This window comes from Phodopus roborovskii, unplaced genomic scaffold (assembly GCF_943737965.1).
Source record: "Phodopus roborovskii unplaced genomic scaffold, PHOROB, whole genome shotgun sequence".
NCBI classification, from domain to species: domain Eukaryota; kingdom Metazoa; phylum Chordata; class Mammalia; order Rodentia; family Cricetidae; genus Phodopus; species Phodopus roborovskii.
In genome coordinates, this window is record NW_026126514.1 from 21,017,240 (window position 1) to 21,036,907 (window position 19,668).

At 48.9% G+C, this 19,668-nt stretch overlaps 1 protein-coding gene across 1 annotated transcript; it reads right to left on the bottom strand.

Moving 5' to 3' along the window:
• Positions 1–5,321: 5,321 nt before the first annotated feature.
• Positions 5,322–9,298, bottom strand: LOC127230683 (homeobox protein SIX1). Its single transcript, XM_051195984.1, has 2 exons — positions 8,447–9,298; positions 5,322–6,427 (listed from the first exon to the last, which is right to left on the bottom strand). Exons 1-2 carry the CDS (start codon positions 9,004–9,006, stop codon positions 6,133–6,135), a joined length of 855 nt encoding a protein of 284 aa, XP_051051941.1. The 5' UTR covers positions 9,007–9,298; the 3' UTR covers positions 5,322–6,132.
• Between the last annotated feature and the right edge of the window lie 10,370 nt (positions 9,299–19,668).

The window sequence follows — 19,668 nt, forward strand, 5'->3', positions numbered from 1 at the left end:
AGGGAGTGCTGACATTCTATCTAGCTCAACCTTTAAGAAGTGGCTATACCTACTTCCACCTTTAAAGCATTCTAAGTAAATCCAGCACTAGTCTGTCTTCCTTAACTAAATGGGCTTAGAGGTACAATTCACTGCACACTATTTCAGGGTATGTCCTTTCACTTCCAAAATGAGTATTTCTCTGGCCCTTGTCTCCATCTACTCCCCCCATTCCATTCTCTATCACTGCCACACACACACAAGCAACACAAACTAAGGGGAGCTTACAGTAATATAATATTGGTGTGAGAGCCAACCAAAGATGTCACACTTAAATTGGGCTTGGTGTGTTAGGTTGTTTTATTTTGTTCTCTGGTAAGGCAGGGGTCAGAATCCCTTTGTCCTTTTTTAGTATTTAAATCACTTAGGTGACTGGAAAGTCAAATTAGAAATTTTAGCAAAGCAGCTAAAGCCTTGGCTGAGGGCAAAAGGAAAAAGTGTGTGTGTGTGTGTGTGTGTGTAGAAGGTGGTGGAGTTTGAAAAAAATCTTAATGTCAATACAACAACTAAAAAATCAATTTCACAGACATGCTGCCTGGAATCTACAGATTATCAAGGACATTGACTCTCTCCATGAGTGAATCCATGTAAGAATCTCAAGACGAGATATCTTGTGTCATTCAAAATAATGTAACCTGGGACTATTTTTAAGTCCCAGGAGGACATCAGCTCAGATCCTGAACCACCGCCAATTTCCCACCTCCCCCTCCAAAGTTGTTTCTGTTATGAATGTCATGGTATTTTAAAAGGCATAATCCATTTGAAGTCCCAAATTAAACTAACTTGTATGGCACATCAAAATAAATTTGGCTGTCAGTCCATGGTGTTCGTATTTTATTCTACCTGTGTCAGTCTCATTGAGTATTTGGGATTTTGTTTTTTATTTTTGAGAGAAGGGCAGAAGGGGGGCCAGATAGATGTAGGTGGCATAATTTTCGGGCTGTATTAGTATATGAAGGCCCAGACTCTCTCTCTCTCCTTATTTTTCATTCAATGGCAATCACGAATGATGAGGAAGAAGGAAAAACGCTCAGTATCTTTCCACATTTTAAACTACAACCGAGTGGCCACTTCAGGCACACTGAAGTATAAGTAAGATCTAAAGGTAACCTATTTCCCTTTTCAATAATAAGACTTGGTTTTGACGGTTGGTTTTTCGTTTTCGTTTCTCTCCTACATTGTTCTGTTTGGCCATGGAGAATATTTTTGTATCGGGGTAGCAGAGAATAGTGAGTACCTTTCCTAAAAGCAGTGTGAGATTGTACTATACCTGCTGAGTATGCGGGGTCTCAGCTGTCCATCAACACGTTAAAAGGAGATGTGAGGGAGGGATTGGAGAACAGGCGGCTTTCCACGCGCCTCCAGAAGTCTCATTTTCTTTGTTTTTAAAAGCTACTGCGGTGTTGTTTCTCACTGTCTGAAAGACCACAGCGTCTAAAACCCTGATTGTCATCCTCAGTAGGAGAACAGGTTTCCAATTTCATCAGCTGGAAAGAAGTGTGTGTGTGTGTGTGTGTGTGTGTGTGTGTGTGTGTTGAGTTTAAAACGCACAAGAAAACAAGGCCTTTGCAGGACATTGCAAAAAAAGCCAACATTTCATATATAATTCTTATAAATTTTGTTCCTGGCTGGTTCACCTACCTCTTACCTAATCTATTCCCCTCTTAGAGATGTTTTCAGGTGGATTTTCTGGACCCTGTCAGACCTGCAAAGGAGTCTCTGTGAACTTGAGGTTCCCTACTTGCCTGCAGCCTATGAAACTAAGTTCTCAGGGACCCTCAATGCAAAATGCTCCTGAGAAGTGGTGGCCGCAGACACTGGTCCCTCTGGCTTTAGACCGCTGGAGGAGGTGGTCTAGGAGTTTTTAGAACCTTCCAGGAGAAAGGTTTGAAAAAGGAATAACCCACCTGTGCTTGTCAAAACCATCCATCTCTATAAAATCTGGTAGATTGTGTGTTTCAACAGCCAGAGCCAGGAATGGTGCATAGCTGGGCTGGTGCCTTCCCTCCGGTCCGGGACTGGACAAAGGGAAGAGGCACCTACCTACCCCAGCTCCCCTACCCCCACAAGCGAGCTGTGCTGAAAGCACTCCCCAGCCTTAGAGATTGGCCATCTCCCTGGTTGGCACTGCTTCGAGGCGTGGGTCACAGAGACAAAGCCAAGGACCCAGTCTGGTGGAAGGGCCGCTGGGGAATGGGCCGCCAGGCCCGCGGTAGCAGGAGGCGAGACTCAGGGCCAGAGCAGACTGTGGAGGGCATAGAAACTCAGAGCGCTGACACCTGCCCTAGGAGCCTCCTGCAGCCTGAAGACCTACCCCACTTCAAGGGCAGGTGTCACCATGCCAGGGAGTGTCCACTCAAGTGTTAGGAACTCTACAGGGAGGCTGAGCCTTGAGTCTGGGAGGTGACCCTGATGCCCAGGATGACAACTGGTGCGTTGTCCCAGAAGGCTCAACCCAAGGCCTTGCCCTCTCCCTTGAGGCTAGGTTGGCCTCCTCTGCTCTGAGGGACTTCACCGAGGCCCTGAACCAGACCCCAGGCGCCATAAGATCGGGGTGCTGAGACAGGTGTGATTCTCTTAGAAGCTGCCGAGAGAGTGGTGCTCCAGGACTGTCCTGGCCTCCTCAGTGCAGAGAGGCATCAACAGCCTTCCAAGAGACCAGATGACAGATGCTCCCTCCAGTTCTCTGCAGTCGAAGAAGAACAGGCCACGAGCCTTTTAATTCTGGGTCTGGAGCCCTGCCGGTGGGCCCCGTGAAGGACCTTCAGGCGTGGGAGGCCGCTAAGAATGCAGCCTCTGCAAGCCCTGGTGCAGGGCGGGAGGGAGGGCCACTGCGCTGGGGTACTGTGCCTAGCGCTCAGAGGGACCTCAGGAAAAGCAAACTGACCCGGAGTGAAGGCTTGGCAAACTTGGACCTAGCCCACCAGCACAGTTCCACTGAAGCTCACACGCTATCTCAAGATGAAGACCAAGCTGTCCTTGCCTAGAAAATAGATTCAATACCTACAGCTACCAGCTCCGGTGATTTTTGAGTCCAGGTTCTTGAATCCCTACCTGCTAAGTTAGGAACCGGCTGCCAAACCCTTTCGACTGAAAACTTAGGAAGCATCTTTCTCTGCCAAGTGGTCATGAGAAGACTTGTCGGATCGGATCCCAGCGACCTTGTATTGAGATTAAAGACGTTTTAGAAATCATCCCTCGATTTGGTGGGTTTTGGTTTTTTTAATCTCGCTTGGGCAAATGCCTTGAAATTCCGTCCTAAAATCACTTTCTTAATAACAGGCTGCGCAACTGTTTTTGGCTATCTCTTTGAAATCTGCGGAGGATAAACGAAAAGTGCCTCCACATTCGGTTAAACTTTGACTCCGTAAAGGTAAATTGGATGCCCCTCAACAGCTGCTTCTCGAAGATTTCCTCGAGGGAAAAAAAATATAGTTAGTCCCCCCCCCCAATGATCGCTCTAAAACGGTTGCCAAGAAAACTCAGAGCGATATCCAGCTTTCTCGCCTCCTCCTGCTTGTCCTGCTCTTAGCCAGACTGAGCAGAGGATGGCGGGGAGAGGCAGATTGTGCAATTTCTTATTAAACACATCTGGAATATGCACATTCTGGATCGAGTGCCAGGGATTTTACAAAGAGTTTATGGCTATGACAGAAAACTGTCCTTTTAACGAGTTTACAAGCAGTAATCACCGGGGCTTTTACAGGACCCGCCGTCTTAGCTGCTAGCCAGACCTGCAGACTTTTCCAAGATCCACCAACCAAACCAGCAGGAAGTGGGCCGGCGCCCCTGGGAGACAGAGCTTCCACGACTCTAAAATTATGCCAAGAGGAGTTGCAAGAGTAGGGGGTAGCCGGAGTAGGAAGCGAGGGCATGTAAGAAATTAAAGTAATTGGCCCTTCCTTATTTTCCAGGGAGATTTCCGCGGTCTCTTTTGAAGCCTGTCAGGGTCACTGAAAGCTATCTTTGTGCCGGGTGTTTGTTTTGGGGAGTGAATGTGAAGAATGTGTGGAGATTCCCTGTGAGAGCCCCTCCTGCAGAGGGTGGCATTTCTCCGTGGCCCAAGACGTGGAGAATAAACACCCTAGTGACTTAAATAAACACCGACTTAATGATCCAAAACACTAACAAGGGAGATTGGGACCCGGAGCTCCCAGCCCAAATGATGGTCTCTGAGCGGCTGTGTGCACATCTGTCCATCACCAAGGGAAAATGACTTTATAAGTAAAAGTGACTATATTTTAAAAGCACAGTGACCATTTCTCTTTTAAACGCAAAACAATTAGAAAACAGCTTAAAAAAAAAAAAAACAACTCATGACAGGAAGTCCTTAAGTTCACACACATATACACCTCATTTCACTCGGGTCAAGAACAATAGAGAAAGGTAAGAAAGAAATATATTAATGTTGACATTTATAGATGAGGAAAAATCAAAATTACGAAACTGTCATGTCAGGAAATAAATAGACTCTCCCTGGGGAACAATATTTTACAGAGCACAAACAAGCCAATCCTGTTATCCTGAGTAGAATTTTAATAAATAATGCCATTTGTTTCACTAGCCTTAAATGCTAAATACAGAAGATACATCATTTTGCCCCAGGCAAAAAAGAACATGGAGCCTTCTTGATTACTGGGATTGTTCTGGACACTATCTGAGAAAAGAGCTCCTGGTGGCCTGATTTTTATTTGTACTGGATTAATTCATAATTTTAAAGCCATGTTTGAGTTCCCTTTTTTTAAAAAAAAAAAAGCAGATAAATTACTTTTACTTTCACAGTCCTTTCATAAGGTGTTAGTTAACACAGAAGAGCCAAGTTAACATATGAATGCTGTGGAGAAGAAACAGTGGTAAACAAAACTGCATTTCTAAATAATAAAAATAAATAAATACCCAAGGCTACATTTCTTCTCTTTTGTCATATCATTAACCTAGCCAATATTCTTGGTTCCGGGTAATAGACTTCAAAAATACCCTGCAGTTCATAACTACTACTAAGTAAGCAAGAAGACTTGTTTTTAAATAGGCCCAATGACAGAATGCACGACTCACCTTTTTCAGAAACAGAATCAAACTCCTGGTGGTCTACTGAGTTTAATTTAGACCGGTTTGGGTACAATAGAAAAGAAGCCTAGAGACGCGTGCCGTTTTAGTAACAACTACCAGGTTGCCAGGTTGGTTGGTACCCTTTTGCAAGTAGAAAGTGGAGATCGAGGCCTCTTAGCAGAGGCAGCCTGCCGGTAGGAAAGTCCTGAGGGCAGAAGTGAGGACATTTGGGGTAAGTGTCTTCCCCTCCCTTGTTGGTACACTTTTAAAGTTTGTCGTGGGAAAAAGAAAAAGAACACAATCAATCCCCCCAAAAAAAATCCCACTAAATTTGACAAAAATAGTTGTATTACTAATGTCTCTTCTAGTTCTAACCGCCTCACACAGACAGCATCAAGACATTTAGGCACTTGTTTTCCTCACTAATACTGTTCTTTCATTTTAATCTACATAAAATTATTTAACACTAAATGTGAAAATGTAAACTTAATTTTCCCATCAAAACCGGTTATGATTATACTTTTCCTATTCATCTTAAGACTGCAGCCAGCCGCTCTCAGCCTGGAGGGTTTTTGTTTTCGGTATTTTTGATATGTCTCTCTTCTTCCTCTTCTTTTCCTTTTCCTCTTCCCTAAACCATGTCTCCATCAATAAATTAAAAGCAAATAACTAAAATCCAGTTGATGTGAACTTTTTCTTCACTAAAAGAAGACGAAGAGGAGGAGGAGAAAGAAGAGGCTACTGAAATGGATGCCTGGGTTGCCCAGGACCAAGACTAGGTGCTTTTGTTTCCTGACCTTTCAGCGGGAGGGGAAATGCAACAGGGTTAAGAGCCAGAGAGGAGAGGGAGACTATGCTCAACTGAGATCGGTGTTGGTTGTAGTTTTTAAAAAGACATTTGTGAAAGCCCATCATTCCTTTATGCGCAAAGGACCCCAGAAACAAGCTGCAAAATTGTTCCTGACTTCTATGTACAAGTGTCCCTAGTCGTTGCGGTTGGTTGCTTCTCCAAGCCGTCCCTTCAAGGCCCCAGGACCGCCCCACTTAGGAACCCAAGTCCACCAGACTGGAGGTGAGTGGGCCCAGTAGAGAGTCCTGGAGCTGGTGCTGATGAGCCTGCAGGCCATGGCTGGGCTGTGAGGCTGTTAGGCCCGGAAGAGAATAGTTTGAGCTCCTGGCGTGGCCCATATTGCTCTGTAGCAGAAGGACCGAGTTCTGGTCTGGACTTTGGGGCGGTGAGAACTCCTCTTCTGAGCTGGACATGAGCGGCTTGCCCCCTTCCAGAGGAGAGAGTTGATTCTGCTTGTTGGAGGAGGAGTTATTGTTTTCAGTGTTCTCCCTGAGAAATAGAGGACAACACCATATGGTTAAAAAAAAAAAAAAGTGTGAGGTGAAGGGAGGGGGGCTGGCAGGAGGAAAGGGCCGTCCATTGTGCAATCTGTCACCACCCAAATGGAGGATCTCTGCCTCCCACCCATCCCCAAGGGTCATGGGGGAGGTGAAGAGGCCGACTAGAGAAATGGGGAGCCTGCTGCCTGGACCTAGCCACGTTTCTTCCGTACTCCTCAAAGTCAGATGAGCAGTGTTTATTTAAAATAAGTCCCCAAAAATGTGTTTTCAATTTTGTCCAAGCAGCTATGTTTTAAGTGCCTATCAACTAGCCCCGTGCACCTAAGTAACTAACTGTTTGGAAGCCCTCCGACAAACGGCTGTTGCGATAAAGAAATGATTGGGAGACAAACTGCCCAATGCACAAATGCTTGCGGTGACCCAAGTCAATGGCCTACCAGCATCTGAGGAAGCAATTAGATGACCAGTTTCCCGGCCGCTGTCTGGAGACTGGGGTTTCAGAGACCTAGGACAGGTCATGGGAAGTCGTGCCCAGAGCGGCCCAGTGACCTGAGTAAACACAGGGAGCTTAGCCAGTCTCTCGGATTTCATCCAGGAGTGGGCCCTTGCTTGGCTTCAGAGACCGGCCGTTTTTTATAAACTAAAGGCTAGCTGCAACCATGCAATCTGTTCCTTTGCTCCTAATTCGTGTCTCAGCTCCCCCTGTCCTCCCTTCTAGCTGCTCGCCAACGCCAACAATCCTTAGGCTCCCACCCTTTCACAGCATGAAAAACTTCGCCGCCCCACCCCAGCTGGGCGCTGATGGGCCCCGCACTGCCGATTCAGTCCCCGCACTCCGTCCCAGTCAACTTCTGGACTTGCCTACTCGCAGCTTCCGCCTTCCGAGCGAGCGCCGAGGGCCGGCGGCCACCCCTCGCCAGCGCCTGCCCGTCTGCACCCTCCCTTGCCCGCAAAGTCTCTCTAGGAGAGCCCATTTAGGCGGAATTTAGGCAGGCTCTGTGTTTTCCCACCCAGAAGGGAACGTAGAAGCTAGATCTTCGTCCCCCGGGCTGCCGGCGAACAAAGGACAGTGTGTGAGGGGCCTTGCTCCCAGATGCCCCAGACCATCAGCTCTGCTCGGTGCTGCGCTCGTCGCTGGCTGCCCCGCTCGCCTCCAAACCTCGGCCAGAAGCTCGGCAGAGAACTGCCCCGGCCTAACCGCCGCCGTGTCTGCGCGAGGATGGGGGAGCAGAAACAGCCCCCCGTTTTCGCCCCCCAAAGCTTTGCTTCGGAGCTCCAGGACGGGAGAAGCCAGCGACCAGAGCTCCACTCCTCTCCCGCGGCGACGGCGGAGCCAGAGAAAGCAACCCGGCTCGGCACGAGGGAGCGCGGCAGGCGGCAGTCATCTCCCGGCTGGAGCCTCTGAGAGGACACCCACTAGCGACTCCCCCAGAGCTCTCTTTTCAGGGTATTTCTTCCCGAGACTCCTCCCTTTGTCCAACTGATGCGGAATGGACTCTCATCCATACACTAGCCAGAGAGAGCGAGTAAAGAGCCCGGAGGCGTTGGGGACTGAGCGGACGTCTCAGGTCAGCTTCAAGCCGGGGTTCAAGGGCGGAAGTTCGAGACCCTCCGCCGCACGAACAGGCTTCCTATGCCGATACCAAACAATACACCCCTTCCCTCCGATCTACAAACTCCCCGGCCACCCTCTCGTTTCGCCGCAGCCAGCCAGGAAGGCAGGAACGACAAACGCAGAGCCAACAATTCCCGACACTTTTCCCCACCAAAGAAACCCATGCGCGGGTGCTCAGCGCAAAGGCGGCCCAGTCCCTAGCAGGCGACCTCGAGAGTTCGTGAACTTTCACTGAAGCGTCGCCCGAGATCGGGGCGCCGCCCCACGGACCTCTGGCCTCCGCCGCCGGGAACCGGCTCCGGAGCGATGCCTGCGGGAGGGGGAAGGGGACAGAAAGGGACGAAGGGTGGGACTTCTCGGGGTCGCCCGGGGCTGGGCTAGCATGCCGCGTACCTTTCCTTGGCCTCGGCAGCCCGGTCTCTTTGCCTCCGGTTCTTAAACCAGTTGCTGACCTGGGTGGTGGTGAGGCCGGTGGCCTCGGCCAGCTCCCGCTTCTCCCGCGGCGAGGGGTAGGGGTTATGCGCGTACCACTCCCGCAGCACGCCCCGAGACTTCTCCTTGAAACAGTAGCTGGTCTCCTCGCCGTCCCAGATGGTTCGCGGCAGCGGGAATTTTCGGCGTACCCGATATTTCCCCACGGCACCAAGGGGTCGACCGCGAAGTTTCTCGGCTTCCACGTAGTGCGCTTTCAGCCACAGCTGCTGCAGTTTGGGGTGGTTGTGGGGCGAGAACTGGTGGCTCTCCAGGATCTTGTAGAGCTCGCGGAAGTTGCCGCGGTGGAAGGCGACCACCGCCTTGGCCTTCAGCACGCTCTCGTTCTTATGCAGGTGATCGCAGGCGGGCAGCGACCACAAGAACCTGCCCAGGCGTTCCAGGTTCCCTCCTTGCTGCAGAACCTCGCACACGCACGCCACTTGCTCTTGCGTAAAACCAAACGACGGCAGCATCGACATGGCTGGCGCTGCCTGGGCGCACCGGCCCGGGCGCACGCGGCAGTGAGCGAATCTGAAAAAGCAGGGGGGGGGAGCGGCTGCCGCGGGGAGGGGGGCGCGGCTGCTCCTAACCCCCTCCCAGGGTTGGCGCAGTAGCAGAGACTAGTCGGAGCTTGAGGGTGGGAGGCGTAGGAAGACCAAGAGAAGTAGGGGCGCGCTAGACTCCGAGTGGCTGGCGCACTCCTCAGCCTTCCGGGCCTATCTGGCTCCCGCCTGCCGCCGGGTGGATGCTGCTGGTTGCCGGGGAACTTGGTTTCTGTTCTCTCCGCAGCGGCCTTAAAGCGCGCAGCGTCCCCGGCACGCTGATTGGCTGCAGGCGGCGCCTATCCGAAGCTGGCCAGCCAGCGCGCCGCCCGGCCGGGCAGCAAAGCCGCGCCGCCCAGCCGGCCCGCGTGGGGAGGGTGAACTGCCGAGTTGGTGGGGGGTAAGAAGTGGTGGGAGGAGGAGGACCGGGAGAGGTGGGAAGTAGGGTGGGGTCAGGAGGAGGGAACTAGGGTGCAGGAAAGGGTGGTGAGCAAGTCAGGGCCTTGCAAAGCGGGCGCCCTCTTTGGTGTCACCTAAGGGGAGCCTCGCGCATCCCTGCACAAATCAATGACTGCAGACGTTCTCTAATGACCCTCTTCGCCTTACTTCTATCCCTGTCCTTTGCAGTCTTGGCTTTTCCCGGTGAGCTCATATTTAATTACCTTAATGTTGAGATGAATAAATAATGGATTGATGAATAGCTTATGGAACGCGATAAATAATACAGGAGCAGACTAGGGTTCTGTGCTTCGGGGACTCAGAGAGTGGCTTCTCACAGGTTTCGCTTCAGCTCCAGGAGCCAAACCTAATTTCCTCCCCCTTTCCCCTTTCTAACCCAAAGGGTGCAAGGTACTCTGATCTGGGCAGCATTCCCCCCCCCCTTCTCAAAGTGCCTCCAGACGTGGCATCAGGAGAAGGGTTGGCCGTAGCACAATAGCCGAGTTTGGATAGAGACACCCGTGCTTCGTTTGTGGTTTAGTATCTTGACGTAGTCGACAGACTTCTGGACTCAGTTTCCACATTTGCACAGTGGCGGGTTTTTTGTTTTGTTTTTTTCTGCACCACCTCTGTTACTGATGAATGCCGAAAAGCTTTACTTGCCATTAGCAAAAATGTATTTGGAGCCTCATGCAAAAGGCTCTGGATGGGGTGTAAATTAAATAAAACTGTGCCCAGCTCCAATAACCGTCGCGCTGTAACATAATCCTTGCCCTGCTCTGAGAGGGACACTGCCCTCAAAGCTAGAACCACAGTGGCTCCAAGAAGATTAAATAAAGTGTGTGTGTGTGTGTGTGCGTGTGTGTGTGTGTGTGTGTGAGAGAGAGAGAGAGAGAGAGAGAGAGAGAGAGAGAGAGAGAGAGAGATATGCGTGGTGTGTGTTGCAATGCTGGCCTATTTTGCTGCCAGAGAACGAGAGGTGTCCTGCAATTTAAGTCCCATCATCGGCTATTTTGTTTCTGTCAGGAGAATGCTTAGTAAAACTATACAAACAAATGAAGCTGTAATTATCTTAAGCCTCATTTGCACACCTTGTTCCAAAGCAATTATTAAAAAGATTTTGAAAACAATTAGCCTCTCTAAATAAAGATAATCTATTGTCAGTAGCTAAGACTGGGAGCAGATAAGAACAATGTGTGGAGATAAGGGAAGCCAAATGGTGGAAGGAGAGTGACTTTATGACTATACTTATCTCTGATTAGATAAGTTCAAAACAGAATTTTAAGTACACTTCAAAAATGCTTTTGATTTCAGCGTGCCCTCTTAGAGAATGGCCAGGAGCAAACCCTGAGCTCTTTAAACATGCTTGTCTTCTTTCAGTGTTTTGATTTCATCAGCCAAACAGACTGCACCACAGAACCGTGTTTTGCATTTTGAGCTCTGAGAGGAGGGTTTCCCTTTGCGTTATTTATACAGTTTAAAAATAATGCACCCAGTCCAAAGCACCCTGTAACATGTATTTCAAACTCATAAAGGGTTCCCACCTCGTGGTTGTTTCCCCTGAGAGACTGCAAGTAGACAGAATGGCTCTGCTCTGAGGAGCTCCCACACCGTGTTTTCTGCCTCCTTGAAACTCATGCTATTTCATGCAATTAAACCATTACATTTAGGCTTTTTTTATTTAAAAAAATTTTTAATGGGTGTGTATTATTTCAAAAGAGCTCCTGCCACATGGTGTGGCCAATGGCTTACTTTCTGAACTAGAAGACTGGCACTGCTGAGCCCTAGGCTATGTGCCTGGTAATTTTCCCTCGCTGTCTTATTTTAGTGCTCATGACGTTTCAGATGAAGTCTTAAGGAACGACAGTGTCCTGCCAAGAGGAATGTCTCTGCTTGGAACAGTCCTTATTGACATGGCAGCTGTGTGAGGACCAGAATGGGGGCTTATTTGGGCTCTCAAAATCAGTACCCTAATGTCTGGAACAAGTGTGCACAATTAAAATGGGAGGAGGGTTATAAACACTGTCACTTAAAAGACAAACGGTAGGTTGAGTGCAGAGTAATTAGTAATTAACAGTCTTTGTAAGAAAGGGAGGTATAAATCACAGATAACTACAGGTATACATTTACAGAGGATAGCAAGAAAGAAGGACAGTGTAGGGCTACCATTTCCCTGGCATTCTCCAGATCCCCCACCCCGGCCTTTTTTTTTTTTTTTAATCTGTTCAAAAGGAATCATGACTGTACCAGACACCGGTGACAAGTGGCAAGAGGAGTGGCTTAAGTTCTGTGATAACTGGCACTGAGGTAGTTTTTCTCAGAGGCAGAGGCGGGAGCGGGGGTGGGGGTGGAGGCTGGACATGCCAGGCCAGCCTTTTCCCCCTCCCATTTAATCCAATAGATCACTTAACTAAAAAGGAAAGTGCTGTGCGCTTTGTACCAAGGAGCTTACCTTCAATTTGGATCCCTCGGTTAAGGGAACCAATTGTTATAAATGATAATTATTGGCTTGGATATATAAGGTTTCCCCAAATGGAACCTTTCACTGAAAACCACTAAAAGAGGTAAAATGACATGAATTTACAAACCACATAAACCAAATGATCCATTTTAAATCGCGCACAGAAAGGTTGGAGTTGTTCTGTAATATAAAACCTTTGCTGTCAATGCAAATCACATGAAAAAGCAGAGATGCGTCGGGGATTTAAAGGAAACCCAACCACTCTAGTCCGCTTGCTGCTGTCCTGGCAGCTTCCGGGCTTAGTAGGGTGACGCTGGGGGAGAGGCTTCTGGTGCCTCCACAGCGTCGGTAATAGCCAGGTACACAAAGGGTGTGCCGAAAGGCCAGGGCGAAAACGTCGGTTGTTGCTGGGCCGACATAGGCCTTGGGTCAAAATCTTGTATCTGGGTCCTACTTGTTTTTCTCCTGGCTTGATACAAGTTGCACTGAGACTCCCAGCCGGGTTTCTTGGAGTTCCTCTACCATTAAAAAGGACTCCTACCCTACCTACAGATCTGGAAGGCAGAGGCATCCTCAATAAATTAATGTCATCTCTATGCAGCAGTGCGGAGACTCAAATCTGAGCTGAAGCAACAATGTTCACCTTTTTCCTCTCCTTGAACGGAAGCCGCTCGTGCCCTACGTCCTTGGAAACCAGGTTCAGATTCTGAGCGAAGCACTGGAGCTGCCTCCCACCTGCCCTGTGCAGGACGCCGTTGCCTGCGAGGACTGACTAGGCCAAGGGATCAGGAAGGGAGATTTGCGGACCCAGGGAGGAGAAACTCAAAACCAGTCCATTAGTAAATGAGTTTTGTGTTGTCAAGGTTCTTTCCCATCCACTTGCTGTTCTGAAAAATAGATCACGTTTCGTTATCTTTAGTGGGAATCTGCAACGCGACACCGGATCCGCGAGGCCCCCGCCTCCCTCCTTCCCACCCATCCTCTCTGCCTCGTTCTGCCTCGCTGAGGGGAGCCGTCCGGCCTCCTCGGCTTATTTCTGAACAATGAGGATTTGTCTGTAGCCCTAATATATTTATGTATGGACGCAGGGGGTGGTGGTGGCTTTCTCCTGCAAGCGGGAAGCGTGGGGACTGAGGCTCCTGCTTCCGTAGTGCGAAAAGCCTAGGCTGGCCCAGGACGCCAGCCGACCACCGCCCCCTCCCACACCTGGACAAACAGAACCAGCTGGAGTCCTACGCCTGAAACTCTGTCCTCGGTCCACCGCGTGTAGCGCCAGAAAATGCCATCTCAATCTCCACGCTGTCCCGAGAAACACAAAGGGACAAATAGAATATGACACCTCCAAACCCATACATTCTAGCTCCGTTCCCCACCAATCTGAGCTCCTGTCCCAGCCCCCTCCCCTCCTTACACTGAAAATGCACAGAGGGGTTAGAAAGGGGCTGCGTGGCCCCTGTGGTTGGGAGGTGTGGTCTGCCTTTCTGAGTCTCGGTCTCTCTCTGCTACTCAAAGAAAGATGGCTCATTTTGCCCGCACCTCTGCTGTCACTCATTCATTCACTCTACACTCTTGCTGTCCCAGGTTCTCCCACCACCGCTACTCAGCATCCACCTTTCTTTCCCATCCCCATCTTTGCTCACTTCTCTTCCGATTACTAGAGCTGAGCTGCACTGGGAGGAAGCTCAGCCTAGGAACACCAATGGGAGTTTGAACCACAAGCTCCCATTCAACATTAGGTGGCAAAGCACCTCTCTGGAAAATGAGGTGTCACGATCACTTCTTAAGAATGTAGGCGACACTGGCCCCTCCCCCCTTTAAACTTTACTTTGGAGCACGTTTACAAAAAGGAGAACTCCGGAGAAAGCTTATCTTCCATTGGATTTCAATCAGCTTTCCCCTCCCTCTCTCTCAACTAACATACATCCTGAGTACCGCATCTGTCTAAGCTAAGAAGAATTTCCTTTTGGGAGGTGAAAGCCTGCAGCTCCTCCTGTTCAGAGGAAAGTGCTAGCGACGGTAATGCAGGGTGACACTAAATAAACAGTTAGGGTGGACTGGAAAGATGGAGTTAATTATCCAGTGAGCTGCATTGCAGCCCAGACCATCAGGGGCTGATTTGTTTTGGCTCTTAACTCCAAGGAAGGAGACAAGCCACTCTCTTCTTCACATCTCTTTGGGATCCTGATCATTCAAATCTCCAACAAACAAGACAAAACCCGCTATCCAGGCACCATTGCTTTGGTTATAACTCATCTTATTACTCTTCTACAGACTGAACCAAAAAAAAAAGTGCATTATTGTTACCTCACTGCCCTAGAGAGAAAATGCAAGCACATTCCTATGAGAGAAAAATCAGGGTGGTTAGAGGCCAACGTATTATTTATTTATTTATTTAGAGTTCCAATTGTAAGGAAAGCAGATAGCTTGTGTCCCTCCCCATTACTTTGGGTCTTTACAATCAATTTATAAATCTACATGATTATTTTTTTTAAGGAGTAAAATGTTAGCCTGCCCTTTATACTCTTTTAGAAATCAGACTTTGTGAAATTTTAGATGTAATTAGATTTATTGTTTGTGTGATTCCCTGACTATCCGGTTCCCTCAGGTAAGCCTGTACTTATATATAAATCCCAGTAACTTAAAACGTCTCCCTCCCCAGCTTGGCCCCCCTACACACACATTCTGATATTAATAATCCCCGGCTGCCCCTCTTTCCGGGTCATTACGGTACTGCTGGTCTCTAATCAATCCTAATGCGATGGCAATTGGAGTCCCTGATGACTGCGGCTCGGATTTCTTGTAATGGCTCTACCACATTTTCCTGGACCTCTTTCTTTAACCTGAGATGCCAGGGGGACGAGTCCCTTCTCTGCTGCTGATTACTTCAAGATGTGGGGGCTGGTTTGAACAGAAGGAGAAAGACGCACAGTGTGGCCGTCACAGCCTGCAGGGCTGAACAGACGTCTGCACGCCCCGGCAGAAGCACCGCTCACTGTACTTTCTTTCCGGCTTCATTGCCCAGGCCCAGTTCACCCTGGAGGACCTGAATGTAGACTCTTAAGACTGTCTGTCTCCCCCACCCCCACCGCCCCTGGTGTGCAGAAACCTAGCGGTCAGTGGGCTTCTCCAGCTCTTGCCGAATCTCACCTTGGCAGAGAGTGAGCTCCCAGGCTCCCGGGCTTCCAACCAGGCCTGTCTTTTACTGCTCCCAACTCTCAGAACCCACTCTGTTTCCTCCTCTTCCTCCCCAGACTCAGTATGGTTTCCCAGAAGACACCAGATTCGCCAATCCTGGTTCAGACCCTCGACCTCTCTTCTGCTCCTGTCCTAGTATCCTCTGAAGTTCTCAACCTGCTACAGGCTCAGAATCCGCTCTCAGCTTGGCCTGGTCATGTTAGGACACGAGCCTTTCTCCCCTAGAGCTTCGAGGGTCGGTCGCTGGGAGACCTTAACCTCTAGGGGCCAAGGACCAACTCTTCATTTTGGCTGGTGGAAAGGCGGAGCCAGCAGCAGCAGCTTAGTACCCGGTCTCCCTCTCCCTAGCCTAAAGTTCCTCGACCTGCTCCCCCATCCCTTGTACAGGCTCAGCCCCGAGGCGATCAACACGTTCGCCGCATTTGTATTCTTCCATTTCGCAGTCTAAAGCCATTTAGAGTAACCCGAGCCCAGGATAATTGCCACGTCTCTGCTGCGATACTTTTTAAAAACAGGGTAATGCCTCTGAATTGCGGAAGAAAGTGCTGCGGACAAATTGGGCGCTGAGCTGCCGAGATAGATGGCTTTGTTAGGAATGGCCAGTGGTTTGTGACTCAATTAGTTCATTGCTGGGAGCCGCCTGTGTTCGACGACAGTGAGGTCACCTCCAGGCGAACTCCCCCTATCGCTCCAGGGGGCGAAGAGGAGTTCCAGGGTGTGGGATCATTTTAGGCCTGTACGTCTGTGGATGAATGACCTTGTCGTCGTAGGAAATCTGTTAGCTATTGTTGTTTTTCTCCATTCCTACAAAAGCCGAGTTTTGGTTTTCACCGGCAGGACAGGGATGCTTTCTGTTTCTGAATGGGCCGCGCAGCGGCATTTATTTGTCTGCAGCCCTCTGGGCAGTGGGAAAAAAGAAATACCGGGCAGAAGGTACTGGGAAGATACCCATTCACCCATACCTTTCTGGGAGTCTTACCCACTCGCCTGTACTTCGACTTTGCAACACCGTTGCAGTTCTTGGCAAAGGCCTCCTGGAAGCCAGCAGGAGTAAGACTGCCGGGAAGCATAGTGAACCTCGAGGGAGGCCTTGGAAGAAGGCTGTAAGATTTTTTTTTTAATCCACCCCCCTCCAAGTTCAGCCGCCATCCCCACCCATCAATTCGCTTGCAGGCTGGGTACCGGATAAGGTGCTCAGTTAGGTGCACACCCCGAGTGTTTCCTTCGGGACCCGCAGAGCCTGTCCTCACAGCAGACCCAGGCACCGCTGCTGTGCGGGGATGGCTCCGCCCAGTTGTGCAGACCGGGGTCTTGGCGCTCTAGGCCGGTGGCCGGGGACCCAGACCCAAGCGGCTGCTCTCCCAGGTTGATGGGCAATTAGTAGTAGGGCGGATCGCAGAACCGGCAGGAGGAAGGAGGAGACCCAGAGCGGGAGGGCGGGGACCAGAGGGAGGCGCCCTGAGGTCAGCCGAGCAGGGAGGGGCGCAGGCCGACAGACTGGCTGGCGGAGAGAGAGGGCGCTGTCTTCCTGGCAAAGCAGCCTTCGGCCTGCAGGAACCGAAACAAAAAAGGGAACCCGGCCTGGATGTCAGGGACCAAAGTGACAGAGCAGATTCTCTGCCACCAACCGCAGAGCCTGGGCGCGGGGTGTATTAGAAGGTAGAAGGGCTTGTTTAGCCTTCTAGCCCTTTCTTCCTTGGTCCTTTTCCTTCAGGCATAGTCCTCCTTAGCCTTCTCCCTCCCCAAATTGGAGGCGTCGGTGTAAGGAACTTTGTAGACGAATAGGGAGGGTGCTCCAGTTTGCCCCAGACAAGCAAGGAATCCGGACCCCTTTTCCTAGTGAAGGCTGCACTCTGAGACCTGGGACCTGCAAACAGAAAACCGCGATTTCTCGAACACCTCAGCAAATGGTCTCATCTAGTTTGGCGGCTGCTTGCCCAGGAAGAACGAAGAGAAAGAAAAGTCTCTAACATCTGAAGTTAGCCGGTGCACGCTGGTAAAGATTAAAAACACCCCAAATCCAGCTATTAATCGCTCTCCATCCAGATCCACAAATACGAAAATTATCTTATTGAGAAACTGTTATTCCTACATCCCCCAAAGTCCATACTGCTCTACCACCTACCGAGAACAATGTGTTCTTGTCTTCTCATAAGCATAATAAACCAAGCAAACGGCAGAACTGCAGAATCCCAAACCAGATAGATACCACTTAGCAGTGAGCTCTCTAGAGAAGTCCTTCTACGTGAGTGAATGTAACGGACCTCCTGGTTTGGGCATAGATACAGACCCCGTCGTCTCCAGTCTACTCTCCCACCGGAGCATCTCGATTTCCCGAGGAGACCAGACTCTTCGGTAGCCCCTCCAGCAGAATCCAGGTGGCCTTGTAGTTCCGCCTTTGGCTGGAGAGCTAATTCCCGGCAGTCACTGGGTGGGCCGCCGTCTGCCTGACTCTTCACGTTGACAAACGCTTCTCTTGTGGGAACGTCTGTTTCTATTCATCCGATTTTCTAATTTCTTTGATCAGACTAAATATTTTCTTGGCAAACGGAAATTGACCGTGCCATGAATATGATAACAACCCGCTTGGAAAAGAGCTATTTTGTTTCCAAGCAGCAGGAACAAGGGGGGAAATGGTAGGGGTGGGGGTGGGGGCTGGCTCCTAGAAATGCCTGTAACAGATTCCAGAACACACATCTTTTTTTTTTTTTTTTTTTCCTTTGGCCTCTACGAAAACTACCTCTTCCTCCCGGTATAGTGCCTTCCCTTTCTTCCCTCCCTTCAGGTAAACACACACCTGGCCTTGCAAGAGTCTTTGAAACTCATTATTAAAAAATAGAACTTCAATGGATGCCTCTGGAGAACTTCCCTTTAAAATGTAGATGAAAGGCAAGGTTAATACAATGTTCTCTTAATCCCTTGGCCTTCTGAGTCAAAATAAATATTTTCTCCTGCGTGCGATTGTACACCCTGCCATTTGGCTGTGGCTGCAAGCAAATCAGCTGGTAATAAAAGTGTTTTTGAGGCTGTGTATTAAAGGCAGTTGTCTTGAAATCAAGGGGGGGGAGGGGAGGACTCTTCCTCCACAGGCATGAGTTGGTGGCTTTCTGAAAAAGCTGCAAGAAAAGGACCTTTCACCTCTCATTAGAGATGCCATCAGTACTCAGGCAGAGTGGGGCTGAGGTCATGTTACATATGGCACACAGTCTGCTCAGCTCTTGAAACGTCAGCTTTGAAATTTTAGAGAGGGGAAAGGTCATCTTTAATAAGCTAAAGTCTGGGGTTCCCTTTGCCCTGGTTGCTTACTGGGTGGGTGTCCATATGCTTCAGACCCTCTCTTCAAGTTTTTTTTTCCCCCTTTAAGTTTGAGTTTTAGGCTGATTTGGTTTCACATTTTCATTTAAGTCCTAATGTTTTCAGCTGTTAATACACCAAAAGGCCTCTCATTTTTATAACAACTCTGTCATCTTCCCTTTTCTTTTTATGCAATCATAAAACTGTCCATTCTGAGTAATAGCTTTTTAGAAATCTAAGTTCCCAGGAGACCTGAAGTATATCTGTCCATCTGCATACATAGATCCAGACATGTGGGCTATAGGGTTACCCCTCTGAGTGGGTAATTGAGCTTTCACTCCTGTGCACTGCTACATAATTTACTGGACTTTAAAACTTCTATGTCATGTGAAAGTTCTCATTTCTGAAAACTTCCTGAGTGTGCCTAAAACGTTTCATGCCAGTTATTGAAACTTCATTTTATTTTTGCCCTGTGGGAGAAATGCTCCAATTAGAATACACTGATTCCTCTACAAGGGCATAAATGAAGGGCTAATAGAAAGACTGTATGATGATGGCATATTGAGCACTGAGCAAAAGTGCTAACATCCTTCTTACTCCTTCAGAAGATAGGAATATTTGTGAGAGCTTAATCCTTCAGTTTGTTCAAGAAGTGAAGCCAGCCGAACTCAAGCAATGGAACTATCCCCAGATCTCTTTGTAACCATTCTAAAGGCGGATAAAAATACTTTCTGTCATAAAACTCTGCAAGGGGGTTTTCAATGTGATTATTCAGTGTACCCAGTTCCAGAAACTTCTCCACATGAACCTACTGCTTGCAGCCCAAAGACACTGTTCATGGATCCCTCACTCATTTATTCTTTATAGTTGTCAAATCCTTTATCCATTTATCTCTGTATGCCTGATTTGGGGTGTTTTTTCTGCCTTTCCTTCCCTTCCACAATAATTACCAATTTTGCTCATAAAATAAACTTTAAAAAAAAAAGAAGACAGCAATGAAGGCAACTGATATCAAACAAATATATCCAGTGGTATTTCAGAAATCTTCCTTGCACTGTGCCATTGAAAACCATGGCCTGGTCTTTAAGCTTCGCCTTGAGCCAATAAGGAGTTATTCTTTTGTAAAGAATTTAACAACTGTAACACGTAGAAAGGGTTGGGATTTTCTTTGTAACTATTTAGAATCTCAAAAAATCCTTACTGTTGAGTAA

Excerpts from the sequence above, each read along its gene's own strand:
- LOC127230683 (XM_051195984.1), bottom strand. The coding sequence starts at position 9,006 with ATGTCGATGCTGCCGTCGTTTGGTTTTACGCAAGAGCAAGTGGCGTGC. Across the intron at positions 6,428-8,446 it reads GCTGCCGAGGCCAAGGAAAG|GGAGAACACTGAAAACAATA; the intron begins GTACGCGGCATG and ends TCTATTTCTCAG.